The 21,307-nt window shown below is 57.0% G+C and overlaps 1 protein-coding gene across 1 annotated transcript in view; it reads right to left on the bottom strand.

Moving 5' to 3' along the window:
• Nucleotides 1–17,339, bottom strand: part of SCN5A (sodium voltage-gated channel alpha subunit 5) — a 94,599-nt gene extending 77,260 nt beyond the window's left edge. The window contains exons 1-2 of the mRNA XM_049628989.1: nt 17,183–17,339; nt 1,906–2,220 (exon numbers count right to left, since the gene is read on the bottom strand). Of these exons, the coding sequence (XP_049484946.1) occupies nt 1,906–2,178 (273 nt within the window). The 5' untranslated portion in view covers nt 2,179–2,220; nt 17,183–17,339. The remainder of the gene's footprint in view (nt 1–1,905; nt 2,221–17,182) is intronic.
• Between the last annotated feature and the right edge of the window lie 3,968 nt (nt 17,340–21,307).

Here is a 21,307-nt window from a genome sequence, read left to right as displayed (position 1 = left end):
CTTGAACTCACAACCCTGACATCAAGACCTGAGCTGAGATCAAGAGTTGGACATTTAACTGACTGAGCCACCCGGGTGTCCCCCTTTCTGGGGGGGGGTCTTGAGCAGCCCAAGGCGGACCCTCTCTGCAGGCTTCCAGAAGACACTGTCCACACAGCACCGTGGGATGTGGGAGTGGACAGGAGGTGCTGGAGGCTAAGCCACGTGCAGATACAGCCCTTGAGGACAGCAGCTCACCCCCTCCCCCCCCCCCAGCTACCCAGGCTAAGCCCAGCACAGCTGAGGTGGCTCAGGGGTTGTGCTTCTGCGAAGGTTGAGCTGGTGAGACAAAGTTCTATTTAATCTGAGCTGGAAAGATAAGCTGACTGGATGTGTCAGGACAAAAAGTTCTGCTGTGGTACCTGTGCCACCCCTCGGGACTTCAGGCAGTGTGGCCAGGGGGCAGCAAGGAGAGACAGAAGGTTAGAGGCCACAGTCAGACCCAGGCCATGGTTCAAGTATTCCTGATCACAGGGATGGAAGCCAGTGTCCCCGGCCGCTTCCAGCCTCAACTCTTACCCGGTCCCCAAAGCCCAGCCCAGTCTCCCCTCCATCCTCAGTTGGGTCCTCCTGCCACGGCTCCGGCCGGTCCCAGCTGACTCCCACCTAACTGCCGCTCTCATTTGCCACTGAAACCCGGACTGGCCAGCAGCTCTGGCCTTAACCCTCACCCTAATTCTTACCTCCCGCTCTGGCCAACTGGGACCTAGGCCCACCTACCCTGACGGATCCCAGCTTCCAGCCTTACTCTGAGCCCAACTGTCGCCCCAGCCTTCGACCTCAACCTCACGTGTGTCACTTGAACCAGGGGCAAGTGCCAGCAGGTGCGAGCTGTCTTCTCTCACTGCGCATGTCGACTGGGTGGGCTCTCCCTTTACCGATGGACCCGCACACCCACTCACGTCACACATGGAGACAACTGTGCAGCACGCCCACCCTCAGGTTCCTGGTCTCTTAAATGCAGTCTCATGGCACGGTCACACACACACTCACACACACACACACACACACACACTCACACACACACACACACACACACACACACACACAGGCACCTGGTGACACAGACACACAGGACTTACACTGCCGCATGCTCATACTTGCCCTGTGAACACTGACTCTGTCTGCCCTCCAGCCACCTTCTTCCTTAGGACCTGGCCGTCTGGGGAAAGGCCTCCACCAAATGTCTGCTGGTGGTCTGAGAGGTGAGGCCGGGGCAGGGTACCCAGATGGGGGGAATTCACGTCTTGGGTGCAAATGCTTACTGGGAGGAAGCCTGAGTCACCCTTCCCGGTGGACAAAAGCCACTTCCCCGCCCCACACTCAGGGGGACAATGGCAGAGTAAGCTCCCTCCCCACCCCTCTCGGATGTCCCACCGGCCCTCACAGTCCCCGCTGCCAGCCTGCGAGGCCCAGGAGCCACTGCCTCGGCCCCCAGCCTGAGCTGCCCAGGCACGGCCAACGCCCGGCAAACCCTCCCGCCAGAGCGTGCGGGCCACAGGGTGTCCTTAGTAGGAGAGGGGACCACGTGCTGTGCTCTGGGACCCAAGACGGGGAGAAGTCTGCCAGAGGGGAAGTCTAAGCACAGATGACTTCCAGAATAGGGCACTCCACAAGGAGGCGAGACAACCGCGGCTCTGCCCGCTCCTTCCCTTCTAACACCAAACCGTATCAGGCTGCGTCATTCTGGCTTTTATTCCAGAATAAAATTCAGATGATCGGAATATAGATCACCAATGACTCACTCCCTCGAAGCCCAGGGAGCCTACCCCGCACGCAGCCCCACGTGGAGGTGAGGCCCTCTCCCTATCTGCTGTCGACAGGGAGCCGCAGGAAGGTGTGGGCACGGGGGTGGGCGGCCGTCACCTTTTGGGTGCTGTAGAAGGGGTCCAGGTCCTCCAGGGGCTCCCCGATCAGCTCTCGGGGCGGGTTGCCGTAGAGATCCGGCAGCTTTCTGGAGGCCTGCAGGTCCAGCTGGGGCCGGGGAGCCTCCTCCTCGGGCAGCCCTTCCCGGCTCTCCTGCGAGGCGGCCGAGCCCCGGGCTTGCTTCTCCGCCATGCGCTTCTCGATGGCCGCCAGGGACTCCCGGGTGAACCTGCGGAAGCTGCCGGTGCCCCGAGGTAACAGGAAGCCTGCCATCTTCTCATCCTGCTTCTGGGGCACAGGCGGTCCTCGCGTGGCCTGTGGGGAAGCCAGAAGACACAGACGCGGCGCCTGATGCGGTGCCCGGACCCAGGGGGCAGGGGGGCCGCTCCTGCCGGGGAGGGGAGGATGAGGTTGGCGGGCAGGGTCCCGGGTGCAGTTCCCAACCTCTCCAGAGACACACCTGGGCGACCCTGGCCTGGGTAAGCCCCGTGTCCTCCGGGCTGTGGGCTCCGCGTGGGGACCCGCGGGACAGTCCCTTTCCCATCCCAGTGAGCACGCTTGATGGCAAGTAGGCAAGAGTGGCTGCCTCACCGAAGCCCTTTGCTCTGCCCCACTCGACACAAAAGGGAGCCCTTGCACCTGTTGCTTCCTTACCCGAGCCTACTGAGATACTTCCCACCAAGGTGCTGACACTCTCTGGACTAGGAGGGACGCTCCCTAGGGCAGGGATGGGGCCTGTCATCTTTTTATCGCAGGTCTGTGGCAGGGCTGGTCCTGAACAAGCAAGTGATGGAGAGAATCATGAAGAACACATAGGTGAGGGAAGGGCACGAGAAGGTGCCCAGTGCCATCCCTCCTCTCAAGCTCGTCCCTTCTATAGGGACCCCTGGGGCCCTGTGGAGGGTGATCACAGGCCTCCTGGGCCGATGCCCAAACTCTGGGTCTCTTTTCCAGGCAGACGCAGCCTGGGCGCTGGGGCCAAAGGGTGGGGGCCACTCTGTCTCCCCACAGCACCACGCGCCTGCAGGGGAAGGCTGCCCAGACTTCTCCTGGGGCACGGGGGGTGCCAACCTCTGGTAACTGAAGGGGCATCTGTGTCTGCCAAATGAGACGCAGGCAAATCCCACGGGTTTCTGGAAACAGCAGGGTAACAGTCATGCAGGTGCTGGCCCCCTGGTGTATACGGCTGCAGCAGAGGATCCCCCCCCCCGCCCCCGAGATCCCCAGGGGGAGCATTTTTCCAAAGATGGGAAACTCAGACGGAGCATCTCAGGCTCCTCACACCTCCCCACCTGCTCCCTTCCTCCCATATCTGAACAAGTGACAGCAGAAGCAGACAACAGTGACCACCATCCACGCGGGTGTCCAACCGGCACACATGTATGACGCCAGACCGGGGGAATGTGGGCCCCAGTGGCCTCAAACGATCCAGGACCTGGTGCGAACAGGCTCTGCCTATGACATGGAGGCCAAAGAATGCGCTCCTGACTGTCCCAGCAAAACAGGATGTGGTAGGCACAGCTCCTGACTGGGACACCACCGGGAAGGGGGAGGCAGTGTCACTTCATTACCACATCAAACCCAGGAATGGCCGGGCACCAGCTCAAGAGGGCAGGGTGGACACCTGTTGGAGATCCCTGCCAGGACAGAATCCCTTTCCGCCAACCAAAGGCAGGCTTTGCCTTGATCTCACTCCCGAGAAACATGTCACCAGTGACCCCAGTGATCTGCCGCATCGGCCCTCGCACACAGCCCGCAAAGAGCCCGGGACCAGGCACCGTGATTGCTGTGAGGCAGGCACCTGGCCAGGTGACAGGTAAACAGTGAGCAAGCACTACACAGCCTTCCCCAGGGAAGCGCAGCAAGGAATGTGTGGAGGGAAAGTCAGAGCAGAGGTCCTAGGACCCAGCACCGTAAGAACCACCCCATCCTTCGGTGTCTTGTTCTTCTGTTCCATTCAAGTCAAGTTAAAGGAGCATCTCTGTTAAAAATAGCAAGTGAGGGAGTGGGCTCCCATTTTCTAAAAGTGATCTCTGTGTAGCTTCCATCTTCGAGTGAACAAAGAAAGGCGCCTGTAATACTCATCACCAAAGGTGAATGATTTTTTTCCCCTTAGCTGGTAAGAATTTGGGTAATTTTACGCTTTCCTTTTTGTACTTTCCTTTAGTGCTTGAATTAGTTAGGATGATCTTGTATTATGTTCACAAAAGCCATAAAGTCATTAGTCTTTCTTTTAAAAAAGGTGGGGGGGGGGGGAGGAGAAAGAAAGAAAGAAAAAAAAAAAAAGCCAGCCTGGATGACAACAGCCCTTTGCAGGGCAATTCTCTCCACCATCAGCAATCACCAGTCAAGTAAATCAGGAAGCCTCCTCTTTGACTTGGAAGTATTTCCTAAAAATAGTGTTCTCTGTCTCAACTGTATCCATCTGTGTCCACATGCCTGCAAGGGTTCTGGAGACACGTGTATGCCCATGGGCCTGCAGAGGCTCACCGGTATATACTGGGGTGTGTGTGTGTGTGTGTGTGTGTGTGAGAGAGAGAGAGAGAGAGACAGAGACAAAGAGAGAGACAGAGAGTGTGTGCATGCACGCACAAGCTGACACCTGCATATACGTCTGTTCCAGTAAAGGTGTTTTTAAAACGCGTATTGAAATCGATGATTCGCGCAGATCGGGGCGCGTCTCCTAAGCGTACAGGTGGGTGAACGTCTGTAAACAAAACAAACCTGGTAACAGCACCCAGGTCAAGAAAAATAATTGTCTCTGGTCCCCCAGACTCAGATTCCCCTCCGGTCACTACCTCCCTGGGCGGGGCGACCACTCTTCCGACTGCTGACATCAGAGACACCTCTGTTCGTCTATGGAGTTCGGGAAAGAGTTCGGGGCAGGGGAAACGACGACACCTCATTCTCACTAACTTCTCACTGCAATTAAGCACCTCCCTCAATTATGAATGTAGGCAGCAAAACGATAGCGTGAGCGGTACCTGTGACCACTAGAAGCTTGCAGATCTTTCCCGGACCCATGACAGGTGCCGCAAGCATCTCAAATATCATCAACGCTTATCGATACTTCAGAATTACAATGCTTATTAGACCCACTGCTAGATCTTATTGTTTAACACGTTCATAAAGAACGCTGACGATGGGGGCCTGGGTCTTAGGAAGGGTCTTGTCCCAGGAAGTCTGGGAAGTCTGTGGTTTCTGAAACCAGATTCCAGATGAAGTTCCCTGCCAGCGCCTCCCCACCCCCCCCTCCCCCCCACCTCAGCCAGGCAGCCTCAGGTTCCAAAGTAAACCAGTCAAGAGTGTCCTTTGTCTCTGGCCCCCCGCAGGCGGTGCGTGGTGGGTGGGCAGGATGGATCTGTTTTCTCTCTTGTTCTTCCCCTGCCTGCACCTGGCTTTGGCCTTGCCCTTCCTTCAGCAGCTCAGGGCCCACGCCCTGCCGGTGGCCGAGACCCGCTGGGCCCTGGCTGCAAGGTTTCCGGTGAAGCCAAGGTAAGGAGGGGTTGGGGGTGGGCCAAGGACGCTCCAGGCTCAGGCCCGGCTATAGCCTTCGGGCCTGGGAGGTCAGGCCCCTGGCTTTCCAGGGAGGCCCCACCTCTGGCTGGGAGGAGCAGGGGGCCTCTGTCTTGCACAGCTCCAGCGTGTGGGGGAGCCCAGACCTGGTTTCATTCCAAGAGCATGCTCTCTGGAAGCAGCGCGCCCGTGACTCTCCCCTCGTCTGGGACAGCTTGTCTGTCCGCTCCCTGGAAAGGCTGGAAAGGCTGGAAAGGCTTCTCCCAGCCGATCACCCTTCCCGGCCCACTTGCCCCTGTTCTGTCAGCTTCACTCAAGCTCAAGGGGCCCCCGACTCCATCCTCTCTCAAGTTTATCAGTTTCTGGTTACTGGGGGCATCTCTCCCAAAGTTCTGCTGGCTCCCGAGATTTCACGGAAGCAGACCGTGAACCCTCCTTCTCAAATCGGTTCTTCCTGATCCTTTCCTCTGACCCGGGCTACACCCCTGCACCCTCACCAAACACCCCTGTCTCCTTTCCCACCGACGCTGCCCAGGGACAGGCCTCCTCACCCGGCTGGCACTGTGCTGACGCCACGGCCACTGGCCTCCTCCTTCTTTCCTTCCATCCTTTACATGAAGCTCCATCACTCCCTGGCTCAGACATTCCCAAACACTGTCCCCTGCCCCGTGCGATGGCAGGGCCACCCTGAGGGCTCTCCTCACCGACCCACCTCCTCCAGGACACCCTCTGTGACTGCCCACGCACACTGACCTCCCTCCTCTGGGTACCCTGCCCTTCCCCGCTTCCTGGCCTCGGCTGTTCTCTGATGGTCCCTGGGGGTGAGTCTGATTTCACCCAACAGCCTGAAAACCCCTTCTTAGGGAAGGGCTGGGCCCCCCTCCTCTGAGTCGCTGGCCTATACGTACCAGTATTCACAACAGGGTGAAGATGCTGTGGGGGAGAACAGCCAGCGTCCACACCAGAAACTGGACCCTTCTGGACTTGTCTCTTATTTTTTGTCTCTTCAGGTGGCCTCCCTGAAGAAAGATTTTCCTGAATGTATGGGGCACAGAGCTAGTGCTCAATTCGCGGTGGTCACAATGCCATGACGTGGAACTCGACAGGGTGCAGCCGTGGGTACTGTCCAGGGTTGGGGACTGATGCTCTGGACCTCCCTGGTTTCAGCACTAAGGTTTCTGCATCCTGAGATGCGATACCCTTTGGTCCCGGACAAACCAGAATGGTCGGTCACCTGAGAGGTAAAGAGGGACCGGACTCTAGCCCAACCTCTCCTTGTGGTGCCTTCCTGCCTGTTCCAATCCCGGATCCCAAGGCAGGCATGCTCCAGCATCCTGAGTCACCTCTGGCATTTTGGTCGCCTTGGAATCGGAGCCTCTGGAACACAACATGGAAAGAATATTCTTTGCCATGTAAATTTATGCAAGGCGCTCCGTGGAAGTGGTTCCCAGGCTTCCTAGAAAATCTCTACCGGCTTCCTCTGCTCTGTGCTCCTCCCTCCCACCCTGCAGGCTCGGGCAACCTGTGCCCTTGCCCCATGGCTCTGCTTTCCACTGCTCCTCAGTCCTAAAGCAAGAAGCTCAGGGAGAGCGTGTGGGTGCTCAGGAAGCCAGGGCTCACTCCCCACAGGCGGAGGGGAGGGCACCAGGGGCGAATTCATATCTTCCTGGAGGAAAACAAGTTAAAACTAATCAACACCTCAACGCATAGAATCCTTTTATTAACTGAGTGATTCAGCGAACATTTAAGCAGCACCCACTGTGTGCATGGTCCTACAAATGACTTCCTAGAGTACTTTTCTGCCCAAGGTGATGGATCCTAAATCAACAGGTCATGATGGGAAAATGAGTCCGAGCCATCCGCAATGTGACTCGGTGGCTTCTAAGGAAATTTCCACTTAGCCTTGCTGAGATTAGCAAGGAAGCGATGCCCTGGGCCAGAGAGCCGGGCCCTGTGCCCAACTCCGCTTCCACCTTTGGCTCCCCCACTTCCCTGTCTGGAATATTCCCTGTTTCTGTTCTGCGTCTGCCTTCGGCTGTGTCCTGAGCTCCCAAAGCACAGTCCGGCCCAGCAGAGATGCCTCGAAGGGCCTGGTGAGTGAATGAATGAGTGAATGAGCGCCAGATTAACCCTCCTATTGCCCAGCCACTAGCCCACACGGTGAGCTTGGACAGCATCAGAACGCCCCCTTTTTCTGGACCTTAGTTTCCCCAATCATGAGCTGGGTGGGCCATGCCAGCAGTATCACGTGATACTAAGTAGCACTTAGACGGCTCTAAGTGCTGCTGTGGGTCACCTTTCATCCCTGCAACAATCCCAGGAAGAGGGGAGGTTATTATCTCCGTTACACAAAGGGAAATCTGATGCTCGCAGGTCAAGTAAGCGAGCCCCAGTCTGTGCGAAGCCAGGTCTAACCAAGGTCCTACCTCGTCTCCCACCTCTGATGGCACAGAGGGTGGGGAGGAAGGGGCAAGGTCTACCGTGGGTGGGGCATGTCTCTGTGATCCCCACTACAGAGCTAGGAGTCCCTGGCTTAGTCCCTGTTGGCCTCCTCTGGCTGGCCAACGTGTCTGTGCCCACTCGTGGGCAGATGCTCCCAGGGAGCCCTGGCCTATTTCTGCCCATGCCCAGAGAGTCAGCAGTTCCCTCGTCGGAAATGACTCCCTAGCAGGTTCTCTCTCCAGCTCCGGCCCTGTCCAACTGCCCTGTCCAACAGGGTGGCCACCCAGCCCCCATGGCACGGAGCACGTGGAATGTGGCTCGTGCCCATCGAGATGTGCTGTTGTACGCTCCACACCGACTCTGAAGGCTTAGTACGGTCAAGAATTCAACGATCCCATCATTAACTTTTAAACGTGGATTACGATTTACACAGATGATATTTTGGATATACTGGGTTAAGTAAAATATGTTCAAATTAACTTCACTTGCTACTTTTGACTTTTTAAAATGTGGCTACTAGAACATTTCACATTGCATATGTGACTTGCGGTTGTAGTTCACGTTATATCTCCACTGATGGCGTGACCACGGTGTCCCGGCCACCAGGCTCTAAACCCTTACAGAACTCCACCCGCTTTGGGCTGGGCCTCAGGCTAGCTGGGGGTGGGGGAGGGGAGGGACAGGGAGGGGGTAGGGATGGGCTGAAGGGCAGTTGTCCTCCTCCGCAGACCAGAAAGTGGCCACCCCGGTTTGGGGCAGTGGCTGTGGGTGGTTGGGAGGGAGGTGGGGGACAGGGGGGAAGTGGGAGGGGTCTACAGCATCCCTCCTGCCCAGGCAATTATCTGCACAGTCCTGGCGCTCCCAGGGTACCAGCTTGGACAAAAGCTCGGCGGGGGTGCCAGCTGGTGCTCGTGGCCTGGGCATTCAGGTCCTTGCTCCCGGATCAAAGGCACATTGGCATGTCCTTGTGCAGGGCCTCAGCTAACCGGCTCCCTGCAGGCTCCACTCCTTTGAGGCTGCACACGCATTAACTCTGTCTAGTCCGAGCCCTATCTCTGGGGAGGGGGTGAGGATCCTGAGGGGGCTTTCCTTCTCTAGTCCCTATCCCAGCCCCCAGCAATCTGGGGAAGTCCTGCAGAATCCCCCCGCCCCCATCCCTCCCGGAGGCGAACACGCCCACCCCAGAAGCTGGGGATGCCCTCATTTACATTCATTTGCATCTCATTTATTCCAACACTCAGGCTGAAGCCGAGGCTAATTCAGCTGACAGGAAAACCCCACCCGCTTGCTCTGCGAGTGTTTCCCCAGGCAGGATGAAATGGGGTCCCTGAGACCGGGGCGGGGGAGGGGGGGGGCTCTCCGGAGTGGGCGCTGAAGGGAGAGCTGGAATGGGGGCGGGGGCACCTTTGGCTTGAGCCCTGGATTCAGCCAAAGCCTCTGTTTTTTCAAACTCCTCCTTCCCCACAGTAAGCACAGGGCCCACCGGGCTTGGAAGCGGTTCATTCATCTCGGGGTCAGTGGTGTTCCCACTGCCAGGTCAGGAGAACTGCAAACTTCCCAGGTCATTCAGGGGCCCCTCCACAGGGCACACGACATCCTCTTCCCCCCCAAGCCCGAGTCTGCCTTGTAATCCTGTTCACTGCTCCATGCACAGGGATCTATAATGTTGTGCCAGGAGGCACTGAGCTGTTAGTCAAGGCCCAGGGCTGCCTAGAGGCCCTGGGTCTCCAGGGTGGGGACCTGAATGATCCACGATGCGACCACAGAACTCAGAAGTCAGAGAGCTGGCTCGGTCAACCAGGGCACTTCTGCCCCAGGCCCTGGACCATCTATACCCATGCATCTACACACAGTTGGGCCAGAAAGGTGCCCACCTATGGCCTGGGAATCACCTTGAGGGCACACAGGTGCCCAAGAGACAGCAATCAGCATCCTAAGCCTCTTTCTAGCACATTTCTTCCAACTCATTTTGCTCAATACCTGGGCTTAAAAAAAAAAAAAAAGCCTTCGTGCACCGATGTCATGGCAACCGAAGCATTTATGGAGCACCTACTGTGTGCACTGAGGGAGACAGAAGTTCCCCCAGTGAAACCTGGGGAGCGTAGGGTCCCTTACTCCTCAGAGATAAGGCAATCCACCCATAAATACACAAAATCTATGCCACAAAAGTGTCTGTTGACACAGTATGCATGTGCAATCCTTTTGCCTTAATACCCTGAAATTGAGGTATAATATACAAACAAGAAAATGCACAGATTTTAGATGCTATAGTTGAACGACTTTTAACAAATCTATATACTTGTGTAACTACCCCCTCTGCTCCCCAGTTAAGATCCTAAACATTCCCGTCACCGCAGAGAGTTCCCTAAGGTCCCGTTCCGGTCAACTTTTCTGATTTCTATCAGCACAGATTAGTTTTGCCTGTTCTAGAACTTCACATATATAGAAGCACACTGTATGGGCTGTTGGCCTTGAATGTTCTTGCTCGACACAATGCTTCTGAGATTTTTACTGTGTATTTGTTGGTGACTGCCGTCTAAGTCATCTAAGTTCCCTTTGCAATGCACAGCGACCATAAGTGACCCATCTGGGGACAAGCCCTTCAGAAACAACTCAATCATAAAAGGCAAGGGCTGGAAAGGCCCCAAAGTCCAGCTATCTCTGGGGACGGCCGCCCCCGGGGGATCCTTAGGGAGTATTTTTCTCTCCTTCCCTCAGACATTTCCTGAAACAGAAACTCAGCAATTATACATCTAACAGGCACCCAGCTCAGCAAGCGAGTGGGGGCTTTCCCTGGGTTTCCAGTTTTGTTAGCAACTAGCTGTCGCTTTATTTAACTGGCAGTCTGTGCCTCATCCAAGCCCACCACGGTGGGGGTGGTGGCTGGGTTGGCACTGCAAATGGCCAGCTGAGCTCCCGGGCCTTCTTTCGCTCAAGTCTGGCTGTGGCGGGCAGGCCTCTGTCCCTCTGCCTCCCTGCACCCCCACACCAGCTGGGTGTCCCTTAGTCGGAGGATGGGAGAATGGGCTGAAGGGCCTGGATTCTTCCCGGGGATGGGCCCCGAAGCAGGCAGCAGGGCTGGGCAGCAGAGGGCAGGCACTCTGGCTCTGAGGAGCTCTTTGGAACACTTTCCTGCTATGGGCCCAGGTCGATGAGGCTGGGGCTCTGATGGCCACACAGCAAGTATTGATAGGGCTGGGCTGGTCCCTCCCGTGGCCTGATTTCCAGCCCCCCCCCCCCACCCCCCGCCCCGTCTTAGATCTCCCAGCCTGGCCAGATGGAGGGACAGCTAATGTAGCCCGAGAACTGAAATCAGTGCTTCTAGCCAAACCTCTCCCTGCCCTGCCATCCCTTTGAACACTGCCTCTGGAGTCAGGCCCTTCCTTCACACAGGACTTCGAGGAATCAATACCCGCCAGAAAGGCATTTACCATCCTTTAATGCCAGGAAGAGCCTTTCTACCCTTCAAAATCCATTCCCAGAAAGCACGGGGGCTGCCCGGGCCAGGCCTGGGTGGGGCGAGGGAGACAGGGGCCCAGGCTTAGCGCCGCCCCAATGCCTGTGTGACCTTGAGCCTACGGGCTGACCCGCACTGGCCCTCGGCCTCCAGGGCTGCAAGGAGGGGACAGGCCCCTGGAGATGACACCAGCGGGATCTCCAAGCGGGTGAGGGACCTTCCGGCACCCACACAACTGCCACGAGAGCACCTCTATCCTGTTCTTTCACTCCCTTAACACCCCCGCGTTGGGGGCGGGGGGAGGTGCGGCTTCCCACGGCCTCCCTGGAGATTTGGTCAGAAGGCGAAACGGAGGAGGAAGAACCGAACTCCAGCCCCAGAGCACACACGTTTGCTTCTCAGAACAGGCCTGCAAGCACAGCCTGCTTTCACCTCTCCAAATTCTGTGCCTCCGCCTCAGCTGGACTCTAATCCTACCTCTTCCAGGCGCCCTCCCCTGGCTGCTCTGGGCCACGCTGACCTCCACTGGGGAGGCTGAGCCCCCAGCCCCAACCACGTGTTTCCTCTGGCCTGAGCAGCCTTCTCTCTGGCCCTGGGGGGTGAACCTGCCAGGCCCCGAGGGTCTTCGGTATCCTTTTCTGCCCATCCAGAGTAGTAAAAGTGAGGAACGGACAAGAGACATTCGCAGAACTGTCCCACCAGACTCTAGCTTCAATAACCAGTACATTTTCTGTTGGGCTTGGGGCACACCAGATACTCCTCCAGGAAATGAAGCTGGTGGTGGGGAAACCGTGGGCACCCAGCTCCCCAGCCCAGGGCTGTGATTCTGCAGGGTGGGGTGAGGGTGGCCTGGCAGGGGAGGTGACACAAGTTTCAAAGAGTCCATGAGTCACATGGCCCCAGTGCTGTGCCAGCCACGGGGCTTGCTCCTGAGGAGCCTGCTCCTGGGCTCCCTCCCCCATGTGAGGGTCCCAGGCCCCAAGAATTGACGTGGAGGCTCTATAAATAGCACCCATTCCATATTGATCATCTTAAAAAGACACGGTATGTTCTAGGCCCACAAAGAGAAGAGTTGTGTCTAAAAATAGTCTCATCCCCAGGAACCACTGCCAGTCCCAGGCAGTGGTATAACCCGTGCATATCAGAAGGGGGCAGATGATGGAAAGGGTGGGGGTCAGAAACTGAGGCATCCAGCTCCCCCTCATTATCTCTATTCTGGCCACCTAAGCCACCCATGCCTCAGGAGCCTGTCACTGCCTCAGGGCCTTTGCACATGCAGTTCCCTCTTTATAAGATATTCTTTCTCCAGATGTCCTCTGGATTGGTTCTTTCTTGTTATTCGGGTCTCAGTTCAATCACCTCCTTCAAGAGGCCTTCCCTGACCAGCCAGTCTAGGGTCACTCTTGTCTCTCCATCACATCATCCTGTTTCACTTCCTTCATAGTCCTGATCATGATCTAAAATTATCTTCTGTATCTATTTGTTAAGTGGTATCCAGACTGTCTCTCCCCAGTAGCAGGTAAACTCCATGAGAGCAGTTATTGTGTCTGAATTGTACACCTTCTAGAATCTTCCATGGCACAGAGTAGGTCCTGAATGTCCTATCCAGGCTCTCCCCAACCACCTCAGGCTGAACTCTGCCTCAGACCTCCACCTCAGGCCAGCCTGGGCTGGCAGAAGACAGTGGGCATCCAGTCCCGGCTTCCTCTGCAGCCGCCCCCGCCCCCCATGCCTGCTCTGCTCCCTGCCACGGGAGTTTTACGCTAGCCCCCCTACTCCTGGGTACCTGCTCCATACAACCTCATCGTGTCCCCAGATACTGCTTTCTGGAACACCTTTCTCTCCTCACAGCAAGATTTCCTTCTCCTTCGTGCCCCCCACCCCCAGGAGGAATCACAGTGCCTGCCCGCAAAATCCCCCTCTGAGAACAACTGAGGCCCCATGGGCACAACGTCAATGCAGAGACCTCTGGCCCCTCCCTGTGAGGAAAAGGTATTTTTCCCGATAAGCACTGCCCGTGGGTGCACCGCATGAACACACATGCCTAGAGTCCACTTCAGGCTCTCCCTACAACCCCCCCCACCTTGACCCCACCCCCGGCCAGCTCCCCTCTATCTCTTCCCTCCCTCTTAAACCATCAAACTCTTGCAAAGAGCTGTCTACACATGCTGTCTCCACTTCCTCACCTCATGCTCATTCCTGGATCCACTCCAAACTAGCTCCTACCCTCACTGATTCATTCATTCATTCATTCATTCATTCAACAACTGTCCATCTGTGCTGGGCACCACGTTCTGTAGGTGTTAAGGAAGTTTCTGTTGCCAAGGTCACGGGCACCCTTACTTTTGCTCAATCTAACAGACACTCGTTTTGAAATTATGCATTCTTTTTGATCTATCCATGAACTTCTCAGAATGCGAAAGATTCTTCACTCTTCGGCAGAAGGAAACGGAAGACACCCCTTCCTCCAGGATGGGCTCCCTCCTTGCTTTCTGTGACACCTCCCACTCCTGGCCTGCCTCCCACCCTCGGACTGCTCCTTCTCAGGCTCCTCTACAGGCTTCTCCGGCCTTGACTGTTGGACTGCCCCCACCCTGTTGTGTTGCACCCTCTATCCCACATTAGGATCACCTAGGTGCTTTCAACATTTCTGGTGCCAGACGAATTAGAACCTCTGGGGGTGGAGCCTGGGCTTTTTTTTTTTTTTTTTTCAATTTAAAAACGCTTTCCGAGAGATGCTAACATCGCCAGGGTTGAGAACCTCTGGTCTGCACTCTTGCTGGACAGTCTAATTCACTGCCATGGATCCCATGGCCGGCCTCTGCAGATGCTTCCAAGTTTCCACCGCCAGCCCAGCTCTCCTGCCTGAACGCTGGACTCTCCCCTCCAAATGACTGCTGGACGTTGGCATCTCTCTTTGGAAGCACCGACGGTTCCAGTCAGAGCCCCGCAACGTCCGTCGCTTCTCCTTTGTCCTTTATCAAGCTTGCCAACCTAAACTTCGCTCACGGTGTGGGAGGGCGGTGGGAAATCTCACTTAATGAGCAGTCAAAGTTAGGGACGGGAGAAGTGGCGAGTCCCTGAACAGAGAAGAAAGTTGGAACAGGACAAGTTCCACCACCTGTGGTAACCTGACTGTTCCTCTCCTTCACTTGAAAGGCTTTTGGTGGCACCCACGGTCTGCACTAGAGGGGTAGGACAGTCTAGAGCAGATATATGGACACCTGGGTTCAAACCCAAGGCCTGCTACTTAGTAGATGTGTGACTTAGTAGATGTGTGAGCAAGTTATTTAACTTTTCTGGGTCTCCCGTCTCACCACCTGCAATACTGTCCTTAGTATGGTCCCCTGCCTCCAGGGTTGACGCAAGGATTCAGGGGATGAGCCTTATAAAGTGATTAGTGCCATGCCTGGCTGGCAGAAAGCACTCAGTGAATGTTAGCTATTTTTAGTACCATTACTGAGGATAAATTCCCAATTCCTGAGTAGAGCTCACAAGGGCCCCCGTGACTGTGACCTTGGCTTTAGCTTCTGCTCTTCCCTCCCTCACACCATGAGACCCAAACGGGTCGCTGAACTGAATTTGTGTTGTCTCACAAATCGGCACTGGGTGGCTGGTCCTGATGGCTAGACTGTAGCTCCTTCATCTAGAAAACTCCTATGCATCCTTCAAAACCCATGTGGAAGGTTATTTTTGTTAGATAATCTTGACTCTTCCGGCTGGAAGATAATCAGCCCTCTTTCAGGTGAGCAAGGGGGCTCACTCCTGTCGTTACACACCTTTCCGATAACCTTCCCATGGGTGAGCGGGAACTAGCCTCCTGTGAGCAGAACGGAGACTGCCCCTGACCTCTGTCCCAGGACGTTCCCAGGACTCCCTTCTTGGGTTGCTGGGGCACCAGCCTCCTCTGCTCCACAACTGTCAGCTGTCTCTGATGCTTCCCACCACTGCGAGCTCAGTCTTCATGCTGAGTGAGTCAATCCTGGAACTTTTCCAGAGCAGCTCTGAGCACCACACAGAGACAGGCCAAGCACCTCAGAGGCACAGCAGCTGCCCCCACCACCCTGGGCTGAATGCTGGTTCTCGGCACTCCAGAGCCCCTTCCCTGTCTGCTCAGATCCTCTTTGGTCAGTCCTACGTCCTTCTGGCCCCCAGGAAGTGGCTCTCAAGGAATCTTCACCCCAGGTGGTGCGCCAAATTCACGGACTCTCTAGACGACCTTGGGTAAGTCCTTGGCCCACCGTCAGCCTCAGTTTCCCCCTGTACAATGTGGCAGTGATGACAGGATTAGATTAAAACTTCAACGAGGCTCACTGCAGCACAGAGCTGGACCTTCTAGCATAAAATCTGTGTTCCACGGTCTGGCTGTGCCCTGACCCTCCCCTTCCGATGCTCCTGTGACTGCGGCATGGTCTCAGCTATCAGCCTGTGCCACCCTCATTCCGCCTTCCAGCTCCATTACCACCCACTCACGTGCACCTGCCCAATTCCAACTGGGAGGAGTTGAGGGCGAGGAGATGGGAGTTGAGGACAGCAGTACCCAGGGCTGGGCTCCCAGTGGCCTGGGCCTCTGCTACTCAGGGTCCCCGTAGATCCTGAGGGGTTTGACGGGAAGCAGGGAGAAGGCTGAGGTGCTGCAGCGCGGTGGGGTCATATGGTGTGTCTGTCTCCACTGAGCTGTCCAGGCTCACGGAGGAAGGTGACGAGGGTCTCAGCAGGAGCTGGGGGGATGGAATGCCAGCCCAGGACCCCAAGAGGAGACGGATCCTGCCCTCCTGGGACTGGTCTCGGGGCTCTCAGGAGAGAAGACCGACTCCTGCCCCAACCTCAGTCATGGCTTCCTGATTCATCTGTGCACCGGCCTCCAACAGGTGTTTGCAAGGCGGGCCTATGCCCGGGGCCTCGTCCCCAGCATCCCCCCCCCACCAGCACTCTCCACATCTCTGGCCTCCACAAGGCTAGGCACCACGACTTCCTCCCGGTGCCACCAAAGACGATCAAATAACGCAGAGAATGAGAGCCGCCTCCCTCCCGTCAGGGCGAGTGGACCTGCCCAGGTCAGAGCGAGGAGGGCAGAGAACTCTCGCCAGTCCCAGCGCACAGAGATCTCCTCTGTTGAGGCCACAAGGAGTTCTTCCCTCCTTCAAGGCACACAGAGACCAGATGCGGCCCCGTTGGGGCGTCAGAGGGCACAGAGATCTCTTCCTGGTCGGAGCGCGCAGAGAGACAGGACACACATATAAATCTCTGCCGCCTCAGGGCGCAGAGATCTTTCCCAGGTCAGGACGGGCAGAGATCTCGTCCCAGAGAAGATACCCTCAGAGGACGGCTCGGCGGGGCCCAGAGAGAGGGGGTGATTGGCCCCCTCCCCCATCCCCAGCCCTGCTCGGTCGGCTCCCCGGCTCTCTGGAACCACACTCACTGCGCGCCTAGTCGCCGCTCTGACCTTGGGGTCTCCGGCCTCGGGAATCCGGGTCCCAATCCCAGACCCTCCCCGAGCCTGCGCCAGGGTCGGCCGGGAAGCCGGGGCCGCGGCTCCTCCTCCCCCCCGGCCCTCGACAGCGCACCGGGAAACCCGGAAGGAAAGGGATGAGGAGGGGGCGCAAGGCGATTACAGACGCCCCCCTCCACCGCCCCCCCCCGGGGGTCCCCTCCAGCCCGGCAGATCTGCACCCTTTCTTCTCCCGCCTCCCAGCCTCGGGGGGGCAGCGATGGGGGAGGGAACTGCCGGGCGCACCCGGGGCAGGGGAGGGGGTGCGCAGGGGCTGGAGGGTCCGACCCTCGGGGAGGAAAGTTGGGCGGCGGCAGGCGGAGGGGGCTCCGGCCGGGCCGGGGCTCCCGGGCGCGGGGGCGCTCGCTCACCTGCTGGTCCCCCGGCCCGGGCCCCGGGATGGGCGGCTGAGGCTCGGCGCGGACTCGGCTCGGCGCGGGGCTCGGGGCACTGGGCGCAGGCTCAGCGGCCCCGGGGGCGCGATCCCCGCATCCCACGGGCGCCGCCGCCGTCTCGGCTCCGCCGCTCCGCTCGGGCTCCGGGGCTCGGCGGGCGGCGCGGGCTCGGGCTGGGGGCGGGGTCGGGGGCGGGCCCCGCCTGGGCTCGGCCTGGGGCTTGGGGCCCCGGGCTGGCTCCGCCCCAGAGCGACGCGCCCCGGACTCCGCACGTGGCGCTCCGCCCGCTCAGAGGGTGAACCCCTGGGCGCCCGCCGGGGCGCACACCCCCACGCTGCCCCGGGGGGGGGCGGGCCCGGCCGCAGACCGCCGCCCACGCGGACACGGACAGGCACACGCAGACGCGGGCACACGCTGGGGTGCACGCTCACCGACCCCGGGACGCTTCGCCACATGCAGCCACCCACGCGGACGGGGACGGGCACACGCCGGCACGCACCGGCGGATACACACAGGCATCGCCACCGACCTGGGGACCCCACGAGGGATACTCAGCCCCCTGGACAGGGACGTACCCTGATGCGGCCTCACGACACACGCGGACGCACTGGACACACGCACACCTGCGCAGTGAGAGAGACACGCACCGACACACAGACACCCACATGGACATCGGCAGACACACTCTGATGAACTCAGCGACAGGCGACTCGGAGACGCACATCCCCTGACACGCTGCCGCGGAGGCGCACACGCTCACACGGGGATCACACTGGCCCGCAGAAGCACGGGCAGCACCCAGTTCCGCACAGTACCAGACGCCTGCACCGACACACAGACACACGCAGACCAGAGACAGGGACATAAGCAACAAATAGACAGACACCCACACATGCTCACGTACGCCCACCTCGTTGGGGCACACGCAACCTGCACCTCGACACACACACACACACACACACACACACTCAAACGTGGGGACACTGAGTTAGACACTGCCTCTCACACACGGACGGAGACTACCCTGCAAGCTAGGGCTTGGGCACCCGGGCTGACCCATAGGGACACATGCCCGGGAACACACGCCTTTTTAAAGCAAGACAGGCTACGAGCTCTTTCCCAAAGGCCGGTAAGATAATTGGAAGGGATGATGCTTTGTCCCGTGCAGGGCCACTGCCCAGAGCTGTCACAGGAGTGCAGGAGCGCGGACACACACACACAGGCACACAAGCACACACATGCACGCACACACGCACACACGCACAGCCTTTGTCTTCTTTATCAGTAGCATTTTACTTTCCTGACTTTAAAGCTGCTCTTGGAGGGCAAAACGGGTCCTGGTGTCTCAGAAAGCACCAAGGTGCTGGGTCTGAGAGTTCAGAGGCTGTGACCTGCCCCTCCACGGGGATATTGGACAGGTCACCCTGAGGCCATTGTCCCTTTGGGACCTGCGTGTGGGGTTCCAGGTGTCCCCTGGTGCCTTCTATATATACTGAGGAGCTATTCCTGCTTTCAGGACGGCTAGACCAGGGTGGGGGGATCGGTGAGGAAGTCTGTCTGCAGGAAAGTTTAGGACACAGGACACTTTCTGGGCCTGGATTGGGTAGGATGGCTCCTCGCCAGACAGATGAATCACAAACAGCCTGCCGGCTTCTAGCCCCCTGACGGGCCTCAGGTTGGCCAGCATCTCCCACTAGCGGTCAGAGCGGGAAGTGCAGGCCGTGTCAACGGCAGCCGGGGGCGCGGGACCCACCGCCTTCCCTGAGCTCTCACCTCCCAGGCGGGAGGAGAGGGCTGTACAATGGGGGTCCTCCCGAGGTTTTCCACCACCGGCTTCTAGACCCCAGAAGGCAGATCGGAACTTACAAATGGGCATTGGGCCAAGCAGGAGACTGAGCTGGAGCGGAGGCTGCTGGGGCGGGCGAGAGGGGGTGGGGGGATCGTTAGAAAGGTCCTTTGCTTCAGCTGCATGTCGCAGACGGGAGTATTCTGAGTCTTCCTTAGCGCTGGGCATTTGGATGGTGCGCGGGAGAGGTAGGTTAAGGCATGAATCTAGACGCGCCACAGTTGTAAACGAGGGGAGAGAAGCCCAGGGGAGGGAGGAATCAGAATTCTGACCACGTGGAGATTCAGCTAACACATCTAGTGGTCTGAGAGGGCCCGCAGGGGGTCAGGAAAGGGCACAGGCCTGGGACCTTCTACAAGGAGCCCTTGCCAAGATCTGGGCGACTTTCTTTTCTTGCCGGGACCCCATTTAATTAAAGCAGGAACATACGGTCAGGAGTCTGAGAACAATCAAAGTTTTTAAGACTAGTGTTTCCTTATTCCATCCCCCCTCCCCCACTTCTGGTTCAAAAGTTAAGGGCACTGGAGTCGAGCACCAGGTCAAGACTCTTCTCCTGTATTACTTCCTGTTAGTTCTTCCCTTTGCTGCCATCATCACGTCGTTCCCTGGCCCACACAGTTTCCCTCTCTAGTAGAAAAAGGAGATCTGTAAAATGTGTAATATGGTTCGCACCTGTGTGTTTTCTGTTTTTATTGCCCCAGGCTTTTCTTTCTCTGTGTTATTTCTACTGAATTATAACTTACACACGGAAAAGAGTGCAGACCCTCAATGTTCAGCTCAAGGGTGGTCGCTAGTTGAAAACCTGTGTGTAACCAGCACACAGATCAAGAAACCAAACATCAGGAGCCTCCCAGAAGCCCTGTCCACACCCTCTTCCTGTCACTGCAGCTTCTCCCTGTGGGTAACTGCTACACGCACTCAAATGGAGTTGCCCATGTTAGTTTTGTCTACTTTTGATATTAAAAAAAAAACGGAATCATAGAGGGGCACCTGGCTGACTCGGTCAAGCATCCATCCGACTTCGGCTCAGGTCATGATCTCACAGTTCGTGGGTTCAAGCCCCGCGTCGGGCTCTGTGTTGACAGCTCGGAGCCTGGAGCCTGCTTCCGATTCTGGGTCTCCCTCTCTCTCTGCCCCTCCCCCGCTCATGCTCTGTCTCGCTCTGTCTCTCAAAAATACATAAACGTTAAAAAATTAAAAAAAATAATAAAAATCTTAAAAAAAATAAATGGAATCCGCAAGTATAAACCCTAGTATCTGGTTTCTTCTGAAGAGCCATCCCGACCACTGTTTGTAGTTTCAGTGTGTTTGTTCTCATCGCTTTTTAGAATTCCATTGGATGAGACTAGCACAATCTATCCATTCTACTGCTGATGGGGGTTGGTAGTTTCTCATGCAGGGTTCCCACGGACGACACTGCTACGAGTGTTCCAGCATATGGATTTTGGTGAACGTAAGCATGCCTTTCTGGGAAGGAACTGCTGGGTCACGGGAGAGAGCGTTTTCCCTTTTAGTAGACACTGCCGAGGAGTTTTTCAGAGTGGTTCTACCAACGTATACTCCATCAGCAGCGACTATATGAGAATCTAGTTTATCCTCCAGCAACCCCCAGTACTTGGTATTTTTATCTTTTTCCTTTTAGCCACTCGAGTGGGTGTGCAGAGGTTTCACATTGTGGTTTTAATTGGCATTTCCCTGATGACTAATGAAATTGGGCACTTTTTCATGGTTTATTGGCCATTTGTGTATATGTGCTTTTCATTTATATAAATGGGTATTGTTCTAACTTTCATTCTTCTTCTGTGTCTCCCCTAACACTCTGCTTGGGAGCTCTTGTCCACATGGTAGTGTGGGCAGTTAATTCCTCGCTCTGACAGCTGCAGAGCATTCTATGTCACGCACACACCGCAGCTTTTCTGTCCATTCCCCTATCCATTCTGTCCTATCTAGAGATGGACAACAGGTAGGATAGGAGATGGTAATTAGAGGGAAGAGTGGTAACGAGCTTGTGCTTCTGTTTTCTTCCCTCTGCTAATGCCTGGGGTAAGGGCAGGTGAAGAGGCAGGCTGGTCCGGGGCTCAGAACCCATACACACTCAGGACTAGGCATCTTGGAAGGCGGAGGTACAGGTCGGGGCTGGAAGCGGGAGGCTTGGTGGAAAGCTCACACAAAAGCCAGGAGGACCCAGAGATGCCTCTCCCTGCCCCTCCCAGCCAGGGGCTGGTCCTCCCCCATTTGTGACCAACCATATGACT

Source organism: Panthera uncia, chromosome C2 (assembly GCF_023721935.1).
Source record: "Panthera uncia isolate 11264 chromosome C2, Puncia_PCG_1.0, whole genome shotgun sequence".
Lineage (NCBI taxonomy): Eukaryota > Metazoa > Chordata > Mammalia > Carnivora > Felidae > Panthera > Panthera uncia.
This window is presented reverse-complemented; position numbering and strand designations above follow the sequence as displayed.